This window comes from Myiozetetes cayanensis, unplaced genomic scaffold (genome assembly GCF_022539395.1).
Source record: "Myiozetetes cayanensis isolate MyiCay16 unplaced genomic scaffold, myiCay2020 scf30, whole genome shotgun sequence".
In the NCBI taxonomy this organism is placed as follows: domain Eukaryota; kingdom Metazoa; phylum Chordata; class Aves; order Passeriformes; family Tyrannidae; genus Myiozetetes; species Myiozetetes cayanensis.
The window spans coordinates 6,611,576-6,628,422 of record NW_026087522.1 but is presented as its reverse complement, the minus strand read 5'-3'; the positions used below and the strand labels follow the sequence as shown (position 1 = coordinate 6,628,422).

Sequence of the window (16,847 nt, the reverse complement as noted above, 5' to 3'; positions counted from 1 at the left end):
CCTCAATTTATTTTCCTCACAGCGATAAATACGAGATAAAAACCTTTGTACTTACCACCTTCCTTTCTCTTCTGAATGGCACTAAAGCCACTCCCTGATGTTCCTGTTGTTTTCAGTCGAGGGTCTAGGATGGGAGTCAGTTGTATTTCTTGTATTTGTGGGTTACATGTCCTGTGACTGCTTTAAAACACTTCTGAGAGTGGCTTTTGCAAGGCTTGCTTCTGGAATTGGATGAGGATTGAGAGCACCCAGTTAGCAATTTAGGAAATGGGCAAGGCATTTAGGACAAAGTTGACACTTCTGGCATTACTATTACCTGTTTGTCATGAAATAACTCTTACATTACCTCAACAGAAGAGGTAATAAGAGAAGAGTTATTAAGTTCAGTGTATGTGTAAAGGTCTTCACACAACAGTAAAAGTGCTGTGAAGGAGTTTTGCCTGACGGAGTATAATACAACTGCATAGGTCCAGTGTGTGTCAATATGCCACGTTACTCTTCCAAAGCAAACTATACCTTTAGTGACGTGGGTACCTGCTATTCCTTATGTGAAATTACTTGTCTTTGTCTGTTTAAAGCATTTGTTTTCTCTTAAGGTTGCAGGTGTTGGGAATTGGACAGTCTTAATAGCTCATGAACATAAGGAGGATAGGGTTGGATTGAGAAGTGACTGGCTGAGAGGCAACTCACTGAAAAATTCCTGCATTTGCAGTTTTCCTGTCTGTCCATCTGTGTGAGTTTACGGTGGAGTTGACCTGGTTCATGAATTTTCCTTGGCGTCCATTAGTTTGAGTGTTTTGAAACTGGTTTTAGCACCTTTGAGCTCTTCAAGACAAAACTTAGGTGCTGTCGTTGTGAGCCTTACTGGTGGAAGGGTACTACTTCCAGTTAGATAAAAAAGTGGTCTGTATCTGCACAGTGTATTTCCTGGTTCCTTTTGGTGTTGCATGGCCTTCTGTGATCATGAGATGTGTAGTCACTTTTCAAAATACCAGAATTTGCTGAGTTGGGTGGGATCCACAGGGATTATTGAGTCCAGCTCTCAGCCCTCCAGTGGATCACCCCCAAGATCACACCATGTTCCTGAGATTATTATCAAAACACTCCTTGAACTTTATCAGTCTTGATGCTGAAGCCACTGCCATTGGGAACCTTTTTCAGTACCAAATTATTTTCTGTGTGCAGACCCTTTTTCTCATCTTCAACTTAAACCCTCCTCCAGCACCATTTCAGACCATTACCTTGTGTTCCGTTACTGGTCACCATGGAGAAGAGATCAGTCAGTGCCTGCCCCTTTTCCTTCTCTCACAATGATGTGGTAGAGTGCAATTAGGTTTTTCCTCAGTCTCCTCTTCTCCAGGTTGAACAGACCAATTGCCCTCAGCCGCTCCTCACACGGCTTCCCTTCAAAGCCTTGCACACAGTATTTAAGGTGAGGCTTCTCTAGTGCAGAGCAGAGAAGGACAATCATTTCCCTCAACCAGCTGACAGTGCCATGTCTGATGCCCCTCAGGACACAGTTGGCCCTCTTGGCTGCCAGGGTACTTTTTACTCATGTTCAACTTTATGTTGACCAGGATGCCCAGGTCCCTTTCCTTTCACTACTTTCCTTCTCTGTGAGTAGATAGGGTCTGGCGATCGGAAGACTTCAGGATGTACAGAAAGGCAGGGACACCCCCCCCCTCCAATGCCTGACAGCCAACAGTAGTTTAGGTGATACCATAAGCAGACGGAAATGACGGCACAATTAAGCACTATAAAAGGCCGTGTTAGGAACTAATAAACGCCATTTTACTGTCCACCACATTGGTGTCTGTGAGTTAATGACCCGAGTGACTAAGGGGTAGTCACCGTGCCCTTCCTGGACCAGGTCATCACGCAACACTTCTCTAGTCTGTCAACACATCTGGGGTTTCCAATCCCAGGTGCAGAATCCATCACTTTTCTTTTTTTAACTTCACATGATAGTTGATTGCCCAGCCCTCTGATCTGTTGAGGTTTCTCTGCAGGGCCTCCCTGCCTTTAAGAGAAACAACAGATCCTCCCAGTTTTGGGTCACCTGCAGACTTGCTCCGTGTCTCTTCTGGTTCCATATCCAAGTCATTTATGAAGATATTCAAGGACACAGGGCCTAAGATGGAGCCCTGTGGAACCCCACTAGTAACAGGTCTCCAGTCTGATGTCACCCCAGTCACTGTCACCCTCTATGCTCAGCCCATAAGCCAATTGCTCACCCACCACATGATGTGTTTATCCAGTTGTGGGCTCAACGTTTTGTCCAGAAGGATCCTGAGAAAGACAGTATCAAAGGCTTTACTGAAATCCAAAAGGATTACATCAACTGGCTTCCCTTGATCAACCAGGTGGATTATGTTGTCATAGAAGGAAATCAGGTTTCATAAGCAGGACTTTCCTCTCCTGAAGCTGTGCTGGCTGCGACCAGTGAAAGCATCGTCTTTAAGGTGGTTTTCAATTTTTCCAAAAAAAATCTTCTCTGTAACTTTACCAGGCACTGAAGTGAGGGTGACAGGGCTGTTGTTTCCAGGGTCCTCCTTGCATTCTTGAAAATTGGGACAATGTTCACCAGCTCCCAGTCAGCCAGGACCTCTCCAGATTGCCAAGACCACTCAAAACTCACCAGGAGAGGTTTTGTGATGACATCAGCAGCTCTATGAGGATTTGGGGATGAATCCAGTCAGACCCTATAGATTTGTAAGGATCAAGCTGGAGCAGAAGATCCCTCACAATTACAGGGTTGACTGTGAGTTGATCATTCTGACAGTCATGGTTCTCATGCTAAGGGCATTGAGACCCTCTTGGTTTATCATTCATATTGAAGAGAGAGGCAAAGGAAGTGTTAAACACCATTCCCTTGTCTCTGTCCCTGTTTGTGAGGTGACCATCCTCATCCTGCACCAGGCCGACGATACTTCAGTAATACAAATTACCATTAATATATTTGGAAAAACCCTTTATATTGTCCCCCACAATTCTGGCAGCTTAACTCCAGCTGAGCTTTGACCACATGAATTTTCTCCTGCAGCAGCAAGCAGCATCTCTGAATTCTTCCCATGTCACTTGACCGTGCTTCCACTGGGCAGGCACCTTCCTTTTTTGCCTTATTTCCATGAGAATATCACAGCTTGCTTTTTGCTATCTTGTGCCTTACACAGGCTCTCTTGCAGAGGTTGTTGCTACACAGGTAGAAAGGAGCTTTCTGAAGTTACTCAGATAAGTAACTTTTAAGTAATTGGTTGGACAGTTTGGTACCCTGATGAGCCCCGTCCAATGCTTGCATTAGAGCTTGGAAATTCAGAACAGTTCCAGCATTGCAGATGAGTTCTCTGGACATTGAACCAGTGGTATTTTTATGTTTCTTTAAGGTGATGATGACTACCTGCCCCCTAACAAGAGACCAAAAAGCACCCAATCAAATAATGAAGCTGGCAACACTGGGAGAAGAAAAGTGGGAGAGTGCAATGTTGGTAAGATAAAATTAAAGCTTATTTTCTCTCTCTACTTGATTTTATGAAAAGGTATTATGCTACAGGAGGAGCGAGACACACCAGTGTAAGCATTCATTGAAGAGCCCAGGGCTCTTTGTAGATGTATTGCAGGAGTATAATCATCATCATAGGCTACCTCTGTTGTTTTTTGTTATTCAAAGTGAGCAGCTAAATGGGTACACGTGAAGTTGAGATCTTTTTGGTGGTGTTCTTTCATGATCCCTTCTGTAGAGTTCTCCACAGAAATGCATCCAACGCCTTGGTTACTGTGGTCAAAGATGCTTCCCCTGGGATTTTTTGGAAGTCCTTTACGTCTCCTTTATTCCTGGGTTTGTTTTGGTTTCTGGACACATAGCCCATTCATCTGTCTGCTTTTATAGTACACAGTATAGTCACGAGTATGGGGGTTTTTTTACTTTATACGTGTTAAGGAAGCCACCAGTGTTCCGATTGCAGTGAAGGAACAGATGTGGAAATCCCGTTAGAAGATTAGAGATATGAACTGTTTTTTGTGAGAATAAATTAACATAATTGGTTGGGGGTTTTTTACTGAAATATTTGTAAAGATGTCATCTTAGCTGGAGCTGTACTTCTTCTCCAACCACATTTCTCTTTTCATATTTCCACAAGGTTACCTTTTATGATTTTGGTTTTGTTTTATTCTCTCAAATCACACCTCTCTGGGGCATGCTATAAACAAATTGGGATGGGAGTCGTTATTTAAAATCATGAATGGTATTTGTAACATACTCCTCACCCAACACTGCATGCTTTGACATGATGTGGAAAGTACATCATCCTCCCGCTACCTTCATTCTAAGCAGTAAGGCTCTCAAACCCCCATTGTGTGCTTTTAAAAGCCAGGTTATTCTAGCAGCAGTGCTCCTTCTTGCAGATCCCGTTAATTTTGCTTTGAAGATAGTTATCATCATAGTTAAGGGTACCATTACATGACATTAGAAGGCATGTCTCTTGATAAAGGAGAATAAAGTTCTTTGCTCATGCTGTCTGCACTGTTTTGAGAAGAAAATATCTAGGTATTTGAGAAGAAAATATCTAGGTACTTTGTTTTCCTAAGCATAGTGAGCTTAATGCCTGACAGTGAAGAGAGAGTGTGAGGAAAGGGAAGTGTAATAGGAAATGACTGAGACACTGGCTTTGCCTTGGTTTTGACTAGGATTTTATAGCTTAGTGTGGCCCTTTGAGTTAGAATGACGTTTTGTTACACAGCCTTTTCTCAAATCTGTTCTTCTTTACAAGTTTCTGTAAGAGCAGTGCTGAAAGTTGCACACAGTTTTGCTGAACAGAATAAATCTGTTGTTCATGAAGGTTAGTATTTACAAAAATGTCTAGAGACAGTGACTAAAAATTGTGGGTAACAGCCTAACTTAAATTTCATTTGTGGTTTAGATAGGCATACAGAGCAGGAAGTCTTGTCTGGATTCTAGAAAATGAAATTATTTATTGCTGATCCTTACAAAAACAAGTAAGAAAGAAAAATCGGTGACAATATTTGGATTTTATAAAGTCTGTGGTGTAATCTGTCTGTTATTAAAGAAAGACATAGAATAGGCATTTACAGTTCTTCCAGAAGTTTGTCTGAAAGCTACAACCAGTGATGCAGAGTTACAGAAATTACTGTTTTCTACAAAGAAAAATGTCAGAGGCACGTATGAATGTATATTTTGGTAGATATGACTGGGGGGTTTCACTCTTTTTCCCCTCCAGTAACCATGACAAGATGGTGACAAAGGAAGTGGCAGAATTATGGTGTACCTGGGATCCCCGAGGCTAGCTGTAGCTGATGAAGGTGTCTGAGGTCTTAGTGAGATTGGATGAGCGAGCACCATGGTGTGATTTAAATTCAGCAATCAGAAAGTTAAGGTTATGTGTATCAGAAGAAATTGTTTTAAACTGAATGAAATCATGTTTGAGAAATTGGAGCCAGTGCTGGGGAATGACAACATCTAGGACTGTGAAGTAGGTTGCTGCTGAGGAGCTGTGTGTGTTTACCCAAGATCGAGGGATACCTAGGGATGATAATACGTTGTTAAAAACACCCTTACTTTAATGTTTGAAACAGTTGGTTTAATGTGACTGTAGTGGGTTACTGCAGCTGGATTTTGGTATTGGAGGGGCTACAGGAGTGGCTTCTGTTAGAATTTGCCAGAAGCTTCCCCATGGAGCCAATGCCAGCTGCTCCAGGATGGACTTCCTGCCACTGGCCAAGGCCAAGCCCATCAGGAGCAACAGGAACAGCTCTGGGATAACACAGTTAGGGACAGAAGGTTGTGGTGCAGAGAGAATTCCCGTCAGGGAAGAGCAGAGTGAGAACATGGGAACAGCAATGCAGACCCCGAGAGCGGTGCAGAAGGAGGGGCAGGAGGTGCTCCAGGCGATGGAGCTGAGGCCCTGCATCCCCTGGGGGAGCATTGGGGTACAGAGACCCCCCTGCATCCCCTGGGGGAGCATCGGGGTGCAGAGACCCCCCTGCAGCCCCTGGAGGCTCCCACGCTGGAGCAGGGGGATGCAGGAAGGAGACTGTGACCCCGGGGCAGGCCCAGGATGGAGCAGGTCCTGGCAGGAACCTGCAGCCCGTGCAGACAGAAGCCCAGGCTGGAGCAGGTTTTTCCCAGGCAGGACTCGTGGCCCCTGTGGGGGACCCACGCCGGGTCAGCTCATCCCTGAAGGGACCCCATGGAGGAGGGACCCACGGGACAACAGGGTGGGAAGAGTTGCTGCCTGAGGGATGAACTCACTGGAGAGGTCCATCAAGAACTGTCTCCCGTGGGAGGGACCCCATGGGAGCAGGGAAGGATCCAACTCCTCTCCCTGAGCAGTGACAGAAACAACAACTGACTGTAACCCCCATTCCTGTCCCCCTGCACCGCTGGAGGGAGGAGGGAGAACGTGGAAGGAAGGAGGGGTGGGGGGAAGATATTTTTAAGACTGTTTTGTTGCTCACTCTTTGGCTCTTATCCTGTTAGTAATAAATTTGAGTACTATCCCCACTTTGAGACTGTTTTGCCTGTGAAGGTAATCAGTAAGTGACCTCCTCCAGCTGTTAACTCATGAATCCTTAGCTGTTTTTTTTACTCTGTCCTCTGTCCAGTTGCAGAGGGGGAGTGAGAGAGTGGCTTTAGTGGGTACTGGGCATCCGGCCAGGGTCAACCCACTATAGTGACTTAAGAAGAAATGTCCCATCTGGGAGTTTTCGTCCAGAACTTTGTTACCATCCGCTTTGACTTTTTTGCATGGGTCTCTTAATTATGACTATTCCTCAGGGATTTGGTACTGGACATGATGGACCATTTGCCAGTCTTGTGGCTGTTCTTAAATTTGCAAAAATTGAGTATCTATTATGATTTTTTTCAAACTTTTCTGATGCTCTCAAAACGCTTCTACAGGATAAGTTGATGTGACAGTTATTTTTATGATCATACTTCATGTTCATGTCTACTAAAAGGAAGACTGCCTAATTCTTTCCTTTTGTTGTGCTTTGCATTTGGGAGTTATCCACCCAGCACCCACTCGGAATTAGACCAACGCATCCGACTCTGTTTTCCGTGAACGGGATGATCTATTTGACACAGTTCAAATACAGTCCAGTTAAGGTGTCTCAGTAGATACTGCTGAACGTCTGCTATACACGACATCATGTGAAGAGCCTTTGAAACAGAGATTCCTTCAGTCTTGCTCCCAAAGTGATATCATACTCCAGCTTACAGAGAGCTGAAGGAAGATGCTGTGGAAAATGCACAAGTGCAGCGTTATTGTACCAGAATAAGTAAACACGTTCCTCCATACGCTGCTACTTAATTTTGGTGTAGTTTCTGATATAACTGCCTTCACTTTTTTAAAGTTTACTGCAGCTGAATATAAATTGCTCTTTCTCACACCGAGTGTTGATAGGCCTAATCCTGTTTGTTTTGTTGGTGCACATGGCCCCAGCAAAAGCATTTGTGATCATGAATTTCCCTCCCGTGTTTCATTGTTGGCCTTGCAGCCTGTTATGGCAGTCACTATAGTGCAACAACCAGGGGCTGTGTGAATGGTAAAGAAACCCATAATCTGTGGTGGCACAAAGCCTTTGTTTATATTTTCAGTAATCCTTGATAACAAAGGGAAAAATATTTATGATTGTATTAATCCTTCTAAGCCAAGAACAAGGAATTTCCTCTTGTCATTGCCACCAGCTCTGCACTGCTGCACACACGGTTTAGCAAGTGTAATCCTCACCTCCTTACCCTTGTCTGGAACTGCTTCAAGGCTTTCAGTAATATATCTTTGCTTCTGCTTTTGTTGCTGCAGGGAGTGCAAGGGGCTTCTCTGACAAATGTTAGATTACAAGCAGAATCGTGGAGTGTTTGGTTAGAAAACTCTTGTCTGTGTCCATCATTCAGCAGCCCTGTTTTTCCCTTTCAGATCCCTCCCAGCCTGACTCGTCAGAAACAAGTGAGGATTCTGAGGTCGAGTTCTCCAGTGAAGAAGGTCTGTTCACTGGTTCATTGATTTCAGTCCGTTGGGCATTTTTGTATCTGAAAAATGCTTTCCAGTGCCTGGGTTACTTGACTCTGAATAAACAGTAACTCAGTTGTGCCAGTGTTGACTGCAGCTTGGATTGTGCACTGCTTGGTAAGCATATGTAGTCCAGAAGTTTTATAAAGCCACAGTATGCTGAAGCACACTGGACTTCCTGGGCTGGTTTGGAAATGATGCCTGGCAGCAATTTGCATCTTTCACGTACGTTTCAAGCATTGGTAGTGACAAATACTCATTGGACAGACAAGATGTTATAACTTTCATTCATTCTGAAGAACACATTGTTTTGTAAGCACACTGTAGTCCTATAAATTTCTTGTTAACACCAGCTTCTGGGAAGAACTGTAGCAAAAGAGAAGGGCTGTGTTACAGGTGGCATAAGTGAAGCCTCAATGTATTTTCCTCACAGCGATAAATACGAGATAAAAACCTTTGTACTTACCACCTTCCTTTCTCTTCTGAATGGCACTAAAGCCACTCCCCGATGTTCCTGTTGTTTTCAGTCGAGGGTCTAGGATGGGAGTCAGCTGTATTTCTTGTATTTGTGGGTTACATGTCCTGTGACTGCTTTAAAACACTTCTGAGAGTGGCTTTTGCAAGGCTTGCTTCTGGAATTGGATGAGGATTGAGACCACCCAATTAGCAATTTAGGAAATGGGCAAGGCATTTAGGACAAAGTTGACACTTCTGGCATTACTATTACCTGTTTGTCATGAAATAACTCTTACATTACCTCAACAGAAGAGGTAATAAGAGAAGAGTCATTAAGTTCGGTGTATGTGTAAAGGCCTTCACACAACAGTAAAAGTGCTGTGAAGGAGTTTTGCCTGACGGAGTATAATACAACTGCATAGGTCCAGTGTGTGTCAATATGCCACGTTACTCTTCCAAAGCAAACTATACCTTTAGTGACGTGGGTACCTGCTATTCTTTATGTGAAATTGCTTGTCTTTGTCTGTTTAAAGCGTTTGTTTTCTCTTAAGGTTGCAGGTGTTGGGAATTGGACAGTCTTAATAGCTCATGAACATAAGGAGGATAGGGTTGGATTGAGAAGTGACTGGCTGAGAGGCAGCTCACTGAAAAATTCCTGCATTTGCAGTTTTCCTGTCTGTCCATCTGTGTGAGTTTACGGCGGAGTTGACCTGGTTCATGAATTTTCCTTGGCGTCCATTAGTTTGAGTGTTTTGAAACTGGTTTTAGCACCTTTGAGCTCTTCAAGACAAAACTTAAGTGCTGTTGTTGTGAGCCTTACTGGTGGAAGGGTACTACTTCCAGTTAGATAAAATAAGTAGTCTATATCTGTACAGTGTATTCCCTGGTTCCTTTTGCTGTTGCATGGCCTTTTTATGACTGTGAGGTGTGTGGTCGTGTTTCAAAACACAATGTTGTTTTCCTTTGGAAGTACAGAAGCAGCTCTGCTTTTTGCTATCTTGTGCCTTACACAGGCTCTCTTGCAGAGGTTGTTGCTACACAGGTAGGAACAGGAGGTTTGTAAAGTTACTCAGATAAGTAATTGGTTGGACAGTCTGGTGCCCTGATGAGCCCCGTCCAATGCTTGCATTAGAGCTTGGAAATTCAGAGCAGTTCCAACATTGCACATGAGTTCTCTGGACATTGAACCAGTGGTATTTTTATGTTTCTTTAAGATGATGACGACTTCCAACCCTCTAATAAGAGACGAAAAAGGACCAAGTCAACTAATGAAGCTGGCAGTACTGGGAGAAGAAAAGTGGGAAAATTCAATTTTGGTAAGATAAAATTAAAGCCTATTTTCTCTCTCTGCTTGATTTTATGAAAAGGTGTTATGCTGCAGGAGCGAGACACACCAGTGCAAGCATTCATTGAAGAGCCCAGGGCTCTTTGTAGATGTATTGCAGGAGTATAATCATCATCATAGGCTACCTCTGTTGTTTTTTGTTATTCAAAGTGAGCAGCTAATTGGACACACAGGAAGTTGAGATCTTTTTGGTGGTGTTCTTTCATGATCTCTTCTGTAGAGTTCTCTATAGAAATGAATCCACACTCTGTGGTTACTGTGGTCAAAGATGCTTCCCCTGGGATTTTTTGGAAGTCCTTTACGTCTCCTTTATTCCTGGGTTTGTTTTGGTTTCTGGACACATAGCCCATTCATCTGTCTACTTTTATAAGGTTGTATGCTGTCTGGAATATGTCCTTTGGCAAATGTTTGAGATGTTTCTTAGGAATTCGGGAATTTGAGTAGAATTGAAAAGTTCCCTTGGAACCCCTTCTGCCATCTGTGTTGCATGAAACGTGTATTTAATGCTAATTTCAGCAAAACTACCATAGCATTGTGAGCTGTCATCTTTTAACGTCATTAATGTTAATAGCCACTTCCATATTAACATTTTTCTTAGGTGGGTCTTAAGAACATAATGTCAGCACTGGTGAGTGCACTTACTGATGCACAAGCTTTCCCTATATATATATTCTCCCAGCAGAAAACAGCTTTTAAGCTTGGTATTCCAACAATTTTTGAAAAGGAGTAAAGAATGATGTTGATTGGGGATGTAGTGCAAAGGTAATTAACTATTAGGTTTATAAAAATTTTAGTTGAAACACCAGTTTAAGAGCATCTCAGAGCTTTCCTGCTCACTGTTGTTTTGAGTTGACTTAGTAGATTATTGCTCTGGGCTGTTCTCAAGAAAATTTTGTTCTAAACCATGCACTGTGCACTTAGATTACAGGGATTTGCAGGTCCCAGGTCATTCAGCCATCTTTACTCCTGGATTTCCTAAATTGCATTGGTGATATTGCCCCTCATGTTCACTTTGGGGTTCTGTCATGGTTTTGCCCAGCCAACCAGCCCCTGGGGCTGAGGATGGTTTTGTCCAGGTGGATTTCCAGACAAGAAACCAGTTAAAACTCTCAGTGATGCCTTTGTTAATTACATATTTAAGAAAACGGAAGAGAAGGTTTTTTGCACAGTTGAAATTAGAAGCGGCAGCCATGTAGGAGAGGCAGCAAGCCCCAGGTGGGGGCCAGACCGTCTTCTTCCCCGGCTTGGGCCAGGGGCAGGTGTGGCACTGAAGCCCCCCTTTTCTCTTGTAAGAGAGTGAAGAAAAAAAAAAACTTTAGAGAAGGACTGACTGCTTGGACAAGAAATGCTGCAGAAGAAATTCCAGCAAAGAGATAACAAAGTGTCCAAGGTCGAAGCTGGCAGCCGGAGGAGAGAGAAGAAAAGCGTGGGGGGGGGGGGGGCTGTTTCTCCCCCCTTTCGCTCTCTCTCTTCAGCAGGGAAGAGACTGAAAAATAAATCCTTGCCACCTATGGAAGTTTGTTGGTGTGAGGAGACCCCCATGCTGCTCGTGGAAGAGCCTACACTGGAGTAAGTTGATGCATGAAGAAACCGAGACTTTATGAGAGACCTGAGGTGAAGCAGAGTCCTGTTGAAGATTTGTGACCCTGAAGAAAACCTACGCTGGAGCGAGATGGCCTGGGTAGGATGTTGGGATCCAAGTGAGGGATCCATGCTAGACCCATGTCGGAGAGGTCTATCAAGGACTGTTCTCCCGTGGGAAGGGGCCTCCACAGGAAAACAGGGATGGACTCATAAGCCATTATCCCTTGTAACCCTGTGGTGAAGATCCATGGTAGGCAAGTGTCCCCTTGCAAGCCCATGAAAGAGAAAACCTTCAGGACCTGGGTAACCCCCCAGCCTCGGTCTTAGCCCAGGAGGGGGGTAGGCCCAGCCCTGAAGGCCAACACAGAGCAAGAGAGAAAAAAAAAGAGTTCCAGCTATGACGACAGTGCTGCAGAGTTTGAAGAGACCTGAAGCTCTGAGAATGGAGAAAGAAACTGCTTTTCCTCCTTGGACTGATATAAAGGGGGGAGAAGTATTTCTGTAAATACATAGCACTTTTACTTAAGTAGAATTGTTATAGATGTAGTTCTTTAGTAGTTTTTATTTTGCTAGTAATAAATGTTCATACTGTTTTCCCCAAATCCAGTCTCTTTTGTCTGCATAAACCTTCTCTCAACTAATATACTATTGTGTCTTGCAGAAGTTATCTTCTTTCAAAAGTAGGATTTATGGTGATGTTTTGAAACACCAGGACTTGGAGAAATGCTGGGTTAGGGTAGAGGATGGCACAATGCCTCCTGACCCAGATAGTTACACAGATTTGAACCAAAACAACTCCATATACTCACTGTGCTTTGTCAAGCTTCAATAATTAAGCTTTTCAGCACATAGATTGAGGTAACTATCAGCAGTGGCTACAAACTGCTTTTACCTCTGATGGCTGTGAGAGCTGCTGACTTGATCCGTCAAGGAGAAACCACTTTTGGAAGTTACTTTAGCCTGGTTTGTGTTGTGGTTTTTTTAACTTGATTTAATATACAAGTTTGGGAGGTAATCTTAAAAAACTTATTATCTACTTTTTTTTTTCCTGAACATATCCATGTATTTTAAAGTATAGCCTCTACTGTACTCTGCAGTCACCTGTGTGCAGGTGAGCAGTAAAAGCACACTGCATATGTCAGTGGAAACACAGATTTTACAAGAGATCCTCAGTTTTGTTTGTAGTCTGACATGTCCTTCTCTTTGCAGAGAAATGGAATGCACGAATTACAGACTTGAGAAAGCAAGTTGAAGAGCTATTTGAAAAAAAATACGGTATGTGTTACACACCATTCCAAACCATTGCCTCTAGCTCACTGTTGCTGTGACAGCCCTTTGGCTTGCATCTTGTTGGCTCAGGAGTACACCTGAACTGACAGCAACAAAGGGTTAAATACTGTTGGAAGATGTAAAACTGGGGAAAGTAGCCTTTTTTTTTATTACCAGTTTCAAAATGGAGTGTCTCCATTTGGCACCAAAGTGCAAAACTTGATACTAGTTTTGTTGTTTCCTGGAACTCCAGCATGCTCATGTTTAGGCACCCACATTTGAGGAGCTGTCCTTTTTTCTGTAATTACACTGAGTTCTTACATGACAGAATCTTGTTAGAATGGCTCTAGGGAGAGGTTGCCACTCATTGATTGTTCCCATTTGATTATGATTGATTTGCAGTGAAGCCAAAATTATATGTTAATGACTCTTGGAAAGAAAAAGCATCAGATGTGTTAGACCTTGGAATTTGTTTCCAGATGCTACATCTAGATATATTTTGTGTCCCAGTATCACAGACTAAAACAGCATCAGCAAAGATTTCAAAATAAATGGTGGTGCTCATCTACCACAAAAGGTGGAAGTGCTTTCAGAATGGACCTTGTGATTTGGAGTTATTACATGTTTCAAGTGTGACTATCATCTGACATTTAAACAGCCCACTGAAAGCAACTCACACCAAGTTAAAACAGTTCAGGGTCTCCTTCACCGTATTTTAATTGCTCTAAAAAGGAACATCACTCTTAGTGAATTGCTTTATTTTGATTTTGGTGTTTGCACATAGCCAGCCTAAAAATTGCCTGTGTAGTCTGTGGAATACTGAGCTATTCCTGACTTTCCATAGCAGGGCATATGGTATTAAATTACCCCTTTGTCCCTGTGGATGACAACATTGCTTTGATTCACAAACCAATTCCTTATCAGACTCTAGGTCTTTCTGTCTGTATGGGCATGCAATCTCCCATTTACTGAAATGAGTTATGAATGTCCAGAATTCCCAGAATGCTCTTCAAATTTGTTGGCTTTTGTAGCTCCAAAGTGTTTTAGCAATGTCAGTCGTTGTAATCCATTACAACTGATGTGTCTGAAAGTATAGTTTTGTGTCTAGATGAAAACTAAATGGGTTTACTTGTTAGTGACTTACATATACAGACTAATTTATAAAAATGAAGGCTGTATTCAGTAGAATTTCTATGCAAAACCGTGTAAGATTCCAAATCTAAGAAACCTCACTGCAGAATGTGATGCTGCTGGTGTTCTTAGGCTCTATGAAGTGTCTTGGCTAAAAAATTTGCTGATTTAAGAGAAATACAGGTTCTAACTTGTAAAAACTAACCTGTTATTAGTTATTTATTTGAACAGAGAGGATTTCTGTTCCTGTGAAGCTTTTCTTATTTGATACTTAGTAGTGATCTGGATTTTAGTGATGTTTATCTGTTACCCTGAGGCTTGTCTGCTGGATTTGTTGGACTTTTCACCACATGCCACAACAGCCCCCAGGGCTGAGAATAATTTTTTTTTAAATTTCTTGAAAGAGGTATATGACTGCAATAAAAATCTACATTAATGAAGGACTGGGGTGATACACAACAGCTTTTTTGATTGTTCTGAAGCACCTTTGGCATGGGTTTGAGTAGGGTTTCATTAGTCTGTTTGCTAGGAGTCATCCTCAGGTTCGTGTCCATCTCTGTGATTCTATTCTCTGTCTCCAGTTTTGGCCACCTTATATTTGCCAGTTGAAATCAAGTCTAATTGAAACACCGTTCTTGCAGTTTTCTAAAATTTTGATATTCGGTTCCAATCAGAATAGAAAGACTAAGATACATACAAGACTAAGATGACATATGTACAAGACTAATAGAAGACTAAGATATGTACTAAGAAACATACTTGTTTTCAAAGTTTCTCTATTTTGTGATAAACATCCCAAGAAATGTTCTGGTTTCAAGTAGTTAAAAGCATGTGTTGCCCACGTAGTTTTAAAACTCAAGTTGGTTTATTGTATTTAAGAATTTGTGACTTAATGAGAACATTTTGCATAGACTATGTCTGAACCACAAGCCACTTGGATGTGACATTAAGTTGCTTGAAAAAGTGCCCTGAGTCGTTTTGCTTTCAGTAATGCTGCCACAACATCACTGTACTCTAATTTGGCCTTAGCTTGGTTTTTCTCTTCTTAAATAATTTGTTACATCTAATTTCCATAGCAAAACAACAGAATATACCAAACTATTTGTTGCATGGCTTACAAAATTAACGTACCCTTGGGAGTATAAAGAAATCAGCCCTCTTCATATTTGCAAAGCCTCGTGTCATTCTCCAGTGTGTGCCAGCCTGATCAGTGTATTGATATGATTATGGTCCTCATAACTTAAATACACTGAGGTTATTTTCCATCTGTGGCTGAGTCAGTTATTTGCTTTTCATTTGCTTCAAAGATCTCATTAGTAGGGCCATACTTTTTTCAACACTGTTAGAATTGTATTGTTTTATTTTATTAGAGCGTCCTTAGATTTGTAAAATACACCACAACTTTAGGAATTCACTGAAAAAGAAGGGATATGTGCCCCTCCTCCAAGGCTTTAAAGACTTTTGTAAGTCAACAGGAGTAATAAATAATAATAGTAAGAGCTAGTGAACCGAAGCATGCTTGGTTTATAATTAAGTCTAGGTAACTTTATCTTTCAAAATGCACTATTAAACAAAACAAAAAAAGTGTGACTCTTCACTCTAACAGGTGCAGTTGTAACAAAATAACTATTATTAAACATTTACAGAGTAAAAGGAAAAGAGAGGATCTGCATATGCAGTGCTGCACCTTGTTTACTGTAAATCAAAGTGATTTTGCAAAACAAAAATGAATGCTTGCATATTTAAATGTGCTGAGGGGTGATTGCCTGTGTGCTAATTATAATATTTATCCAAGTGACATCAAACAGGTAATTTGATTAGAGCCACAAGCCAGTCTAATGTTTCTATTCTTCTTTTTCCTCAAAGCTGAAGCTATAAAAGCAAAAGGTCGAGTGTCTATCCCATACTCACTCTTCCAGTCAAGTGCGGAAGACTTACATGTAAAAGGGCTGCCAGAAGGTGTCCCCTTCAGGCGTCCATCCACGTACGGCATTCCCCGGCTGGAGAGGATACTTCTAGCAAAGGAGAAGATTCATTTTGTGATTAAAAGGTAAGGAACTTTGCATTTTTGTCTATACATTACTCGTTTTCTGCTGGCTCCTCTCTGCTTCATTTTATCTTCAAGAACTTCCAAACTGGTTCCTACTGACATATGCTTTTGCAATACTAAGGAGGAATTTTTAGTTGATATTCCCTCTGATAAATCCAGCAGAAGACCACAGTGGTGTGGACAGATCTCTGGACAGATCTCTTCAATATTGCAGATCTCTTTGTAGTGTTCAAATCTCTTCAACTGCAGTACCTGTTGAAAGCCACTGACTTTGGCATACTTGATGCTATCTGAGGATCCTGGCCTAAATTTCAGCTTATGCTTTTTTTTTTCTTTTCCATACTGGAACGCTGTATCAAAGTGTCTATGGCTATATCTGTGTAGAGGATCTCCCAGAGCAGGCTTGAGGCCAAGATACAACTACTGGTTGCTGTGGTTTAATTGGATGTGTGTCTTGTGTGTGCCTGGGGGTAGATCAGGTAGTGTACATGAAGGAGACCTAAGGTGTACCTAGAGACTGCTTGAAGCTTAAAGGAAGCTTCAGTGAGTATTGGCTCATGTTTTCTTGGGGTTTAGTGTTGTCATCCTGACGCTTGCAGATAACTAGGAAAGAGGAAGAAGTGTAGATTTAACTTTTGTCTGACTTAAAATCAGAAACTATGCATAGATTTTAGTATTTATGCAATGCTGGCACCTGCTCTTGTCAAATTTGTCTTAGTTGTTAGCAGAAATTAATTTCTGCTGTTTATCGGTTTTGTAATATGTGGTAACCACAGCAGCTCAAAAACCAGTTTGGCTCTGTGAGAAACATCAGAATCTTTAATTTCTTGTTTAATTTCTTGTCTGCTTTGAAATTTTACTTTTCAGAGGTTAAATTTTTGGTTTGGATCTTTGTTTCTGATGAAACATATCTTAGAGTTCAGTTTAATGGAACCTGTTACCTTGAAATGTTATAGCTCAGGTGGATATGGGTATCAGACATGAAAAA

The 16,847-nt window shown here is 41.9% G+C and overlaps 1 protein-coding gene across 49 annotated transcripts in view; it reads left to right on the top strand.

Annotated features, from left to right (window-relative positions):
- GTF2I (general transcription factor IIi) overlaps positions 1 to 16,847 on the top strand; it is a 104,231-nt gene that overhangs the window by 62,373 nt on the left and 25,011 nt on the right. For 36 of the 49 annotated variants that reach the window (XM_050325891.1, XM_050325901.1, XM_050325889.1 and 33 more), the window contains 5 exons: positions 3,384 to 3,485; positions 7,932 to 7,997; positions 9,695 to 9,796; positions 12,619 to 12,684; positions 15,676 to 15,859. In XM_050325891.1, coding sequence (XP_050181848.1) covers positions 3,384 to 3,485; positions 7,932 to 7,997; positions 9,695 to 9,796; positions 12,619 to 12,684; positions 15,676 to 15,859 — 520 coding nt within the window. The remainder of the gene's footprint in view (positions 1 to 3,383; positions 3,486 to 7,931; positions 7,998 to 9,694; positions 9,797 to 12,618; positions 12,685 to 15,675; positions 15,860 to 16,847) is intronic. The other 13 variants (XM_050325910.1, XM_050325909.1, XM_050325904.1 and 10 more) reach the window with 2 other exon arrangements.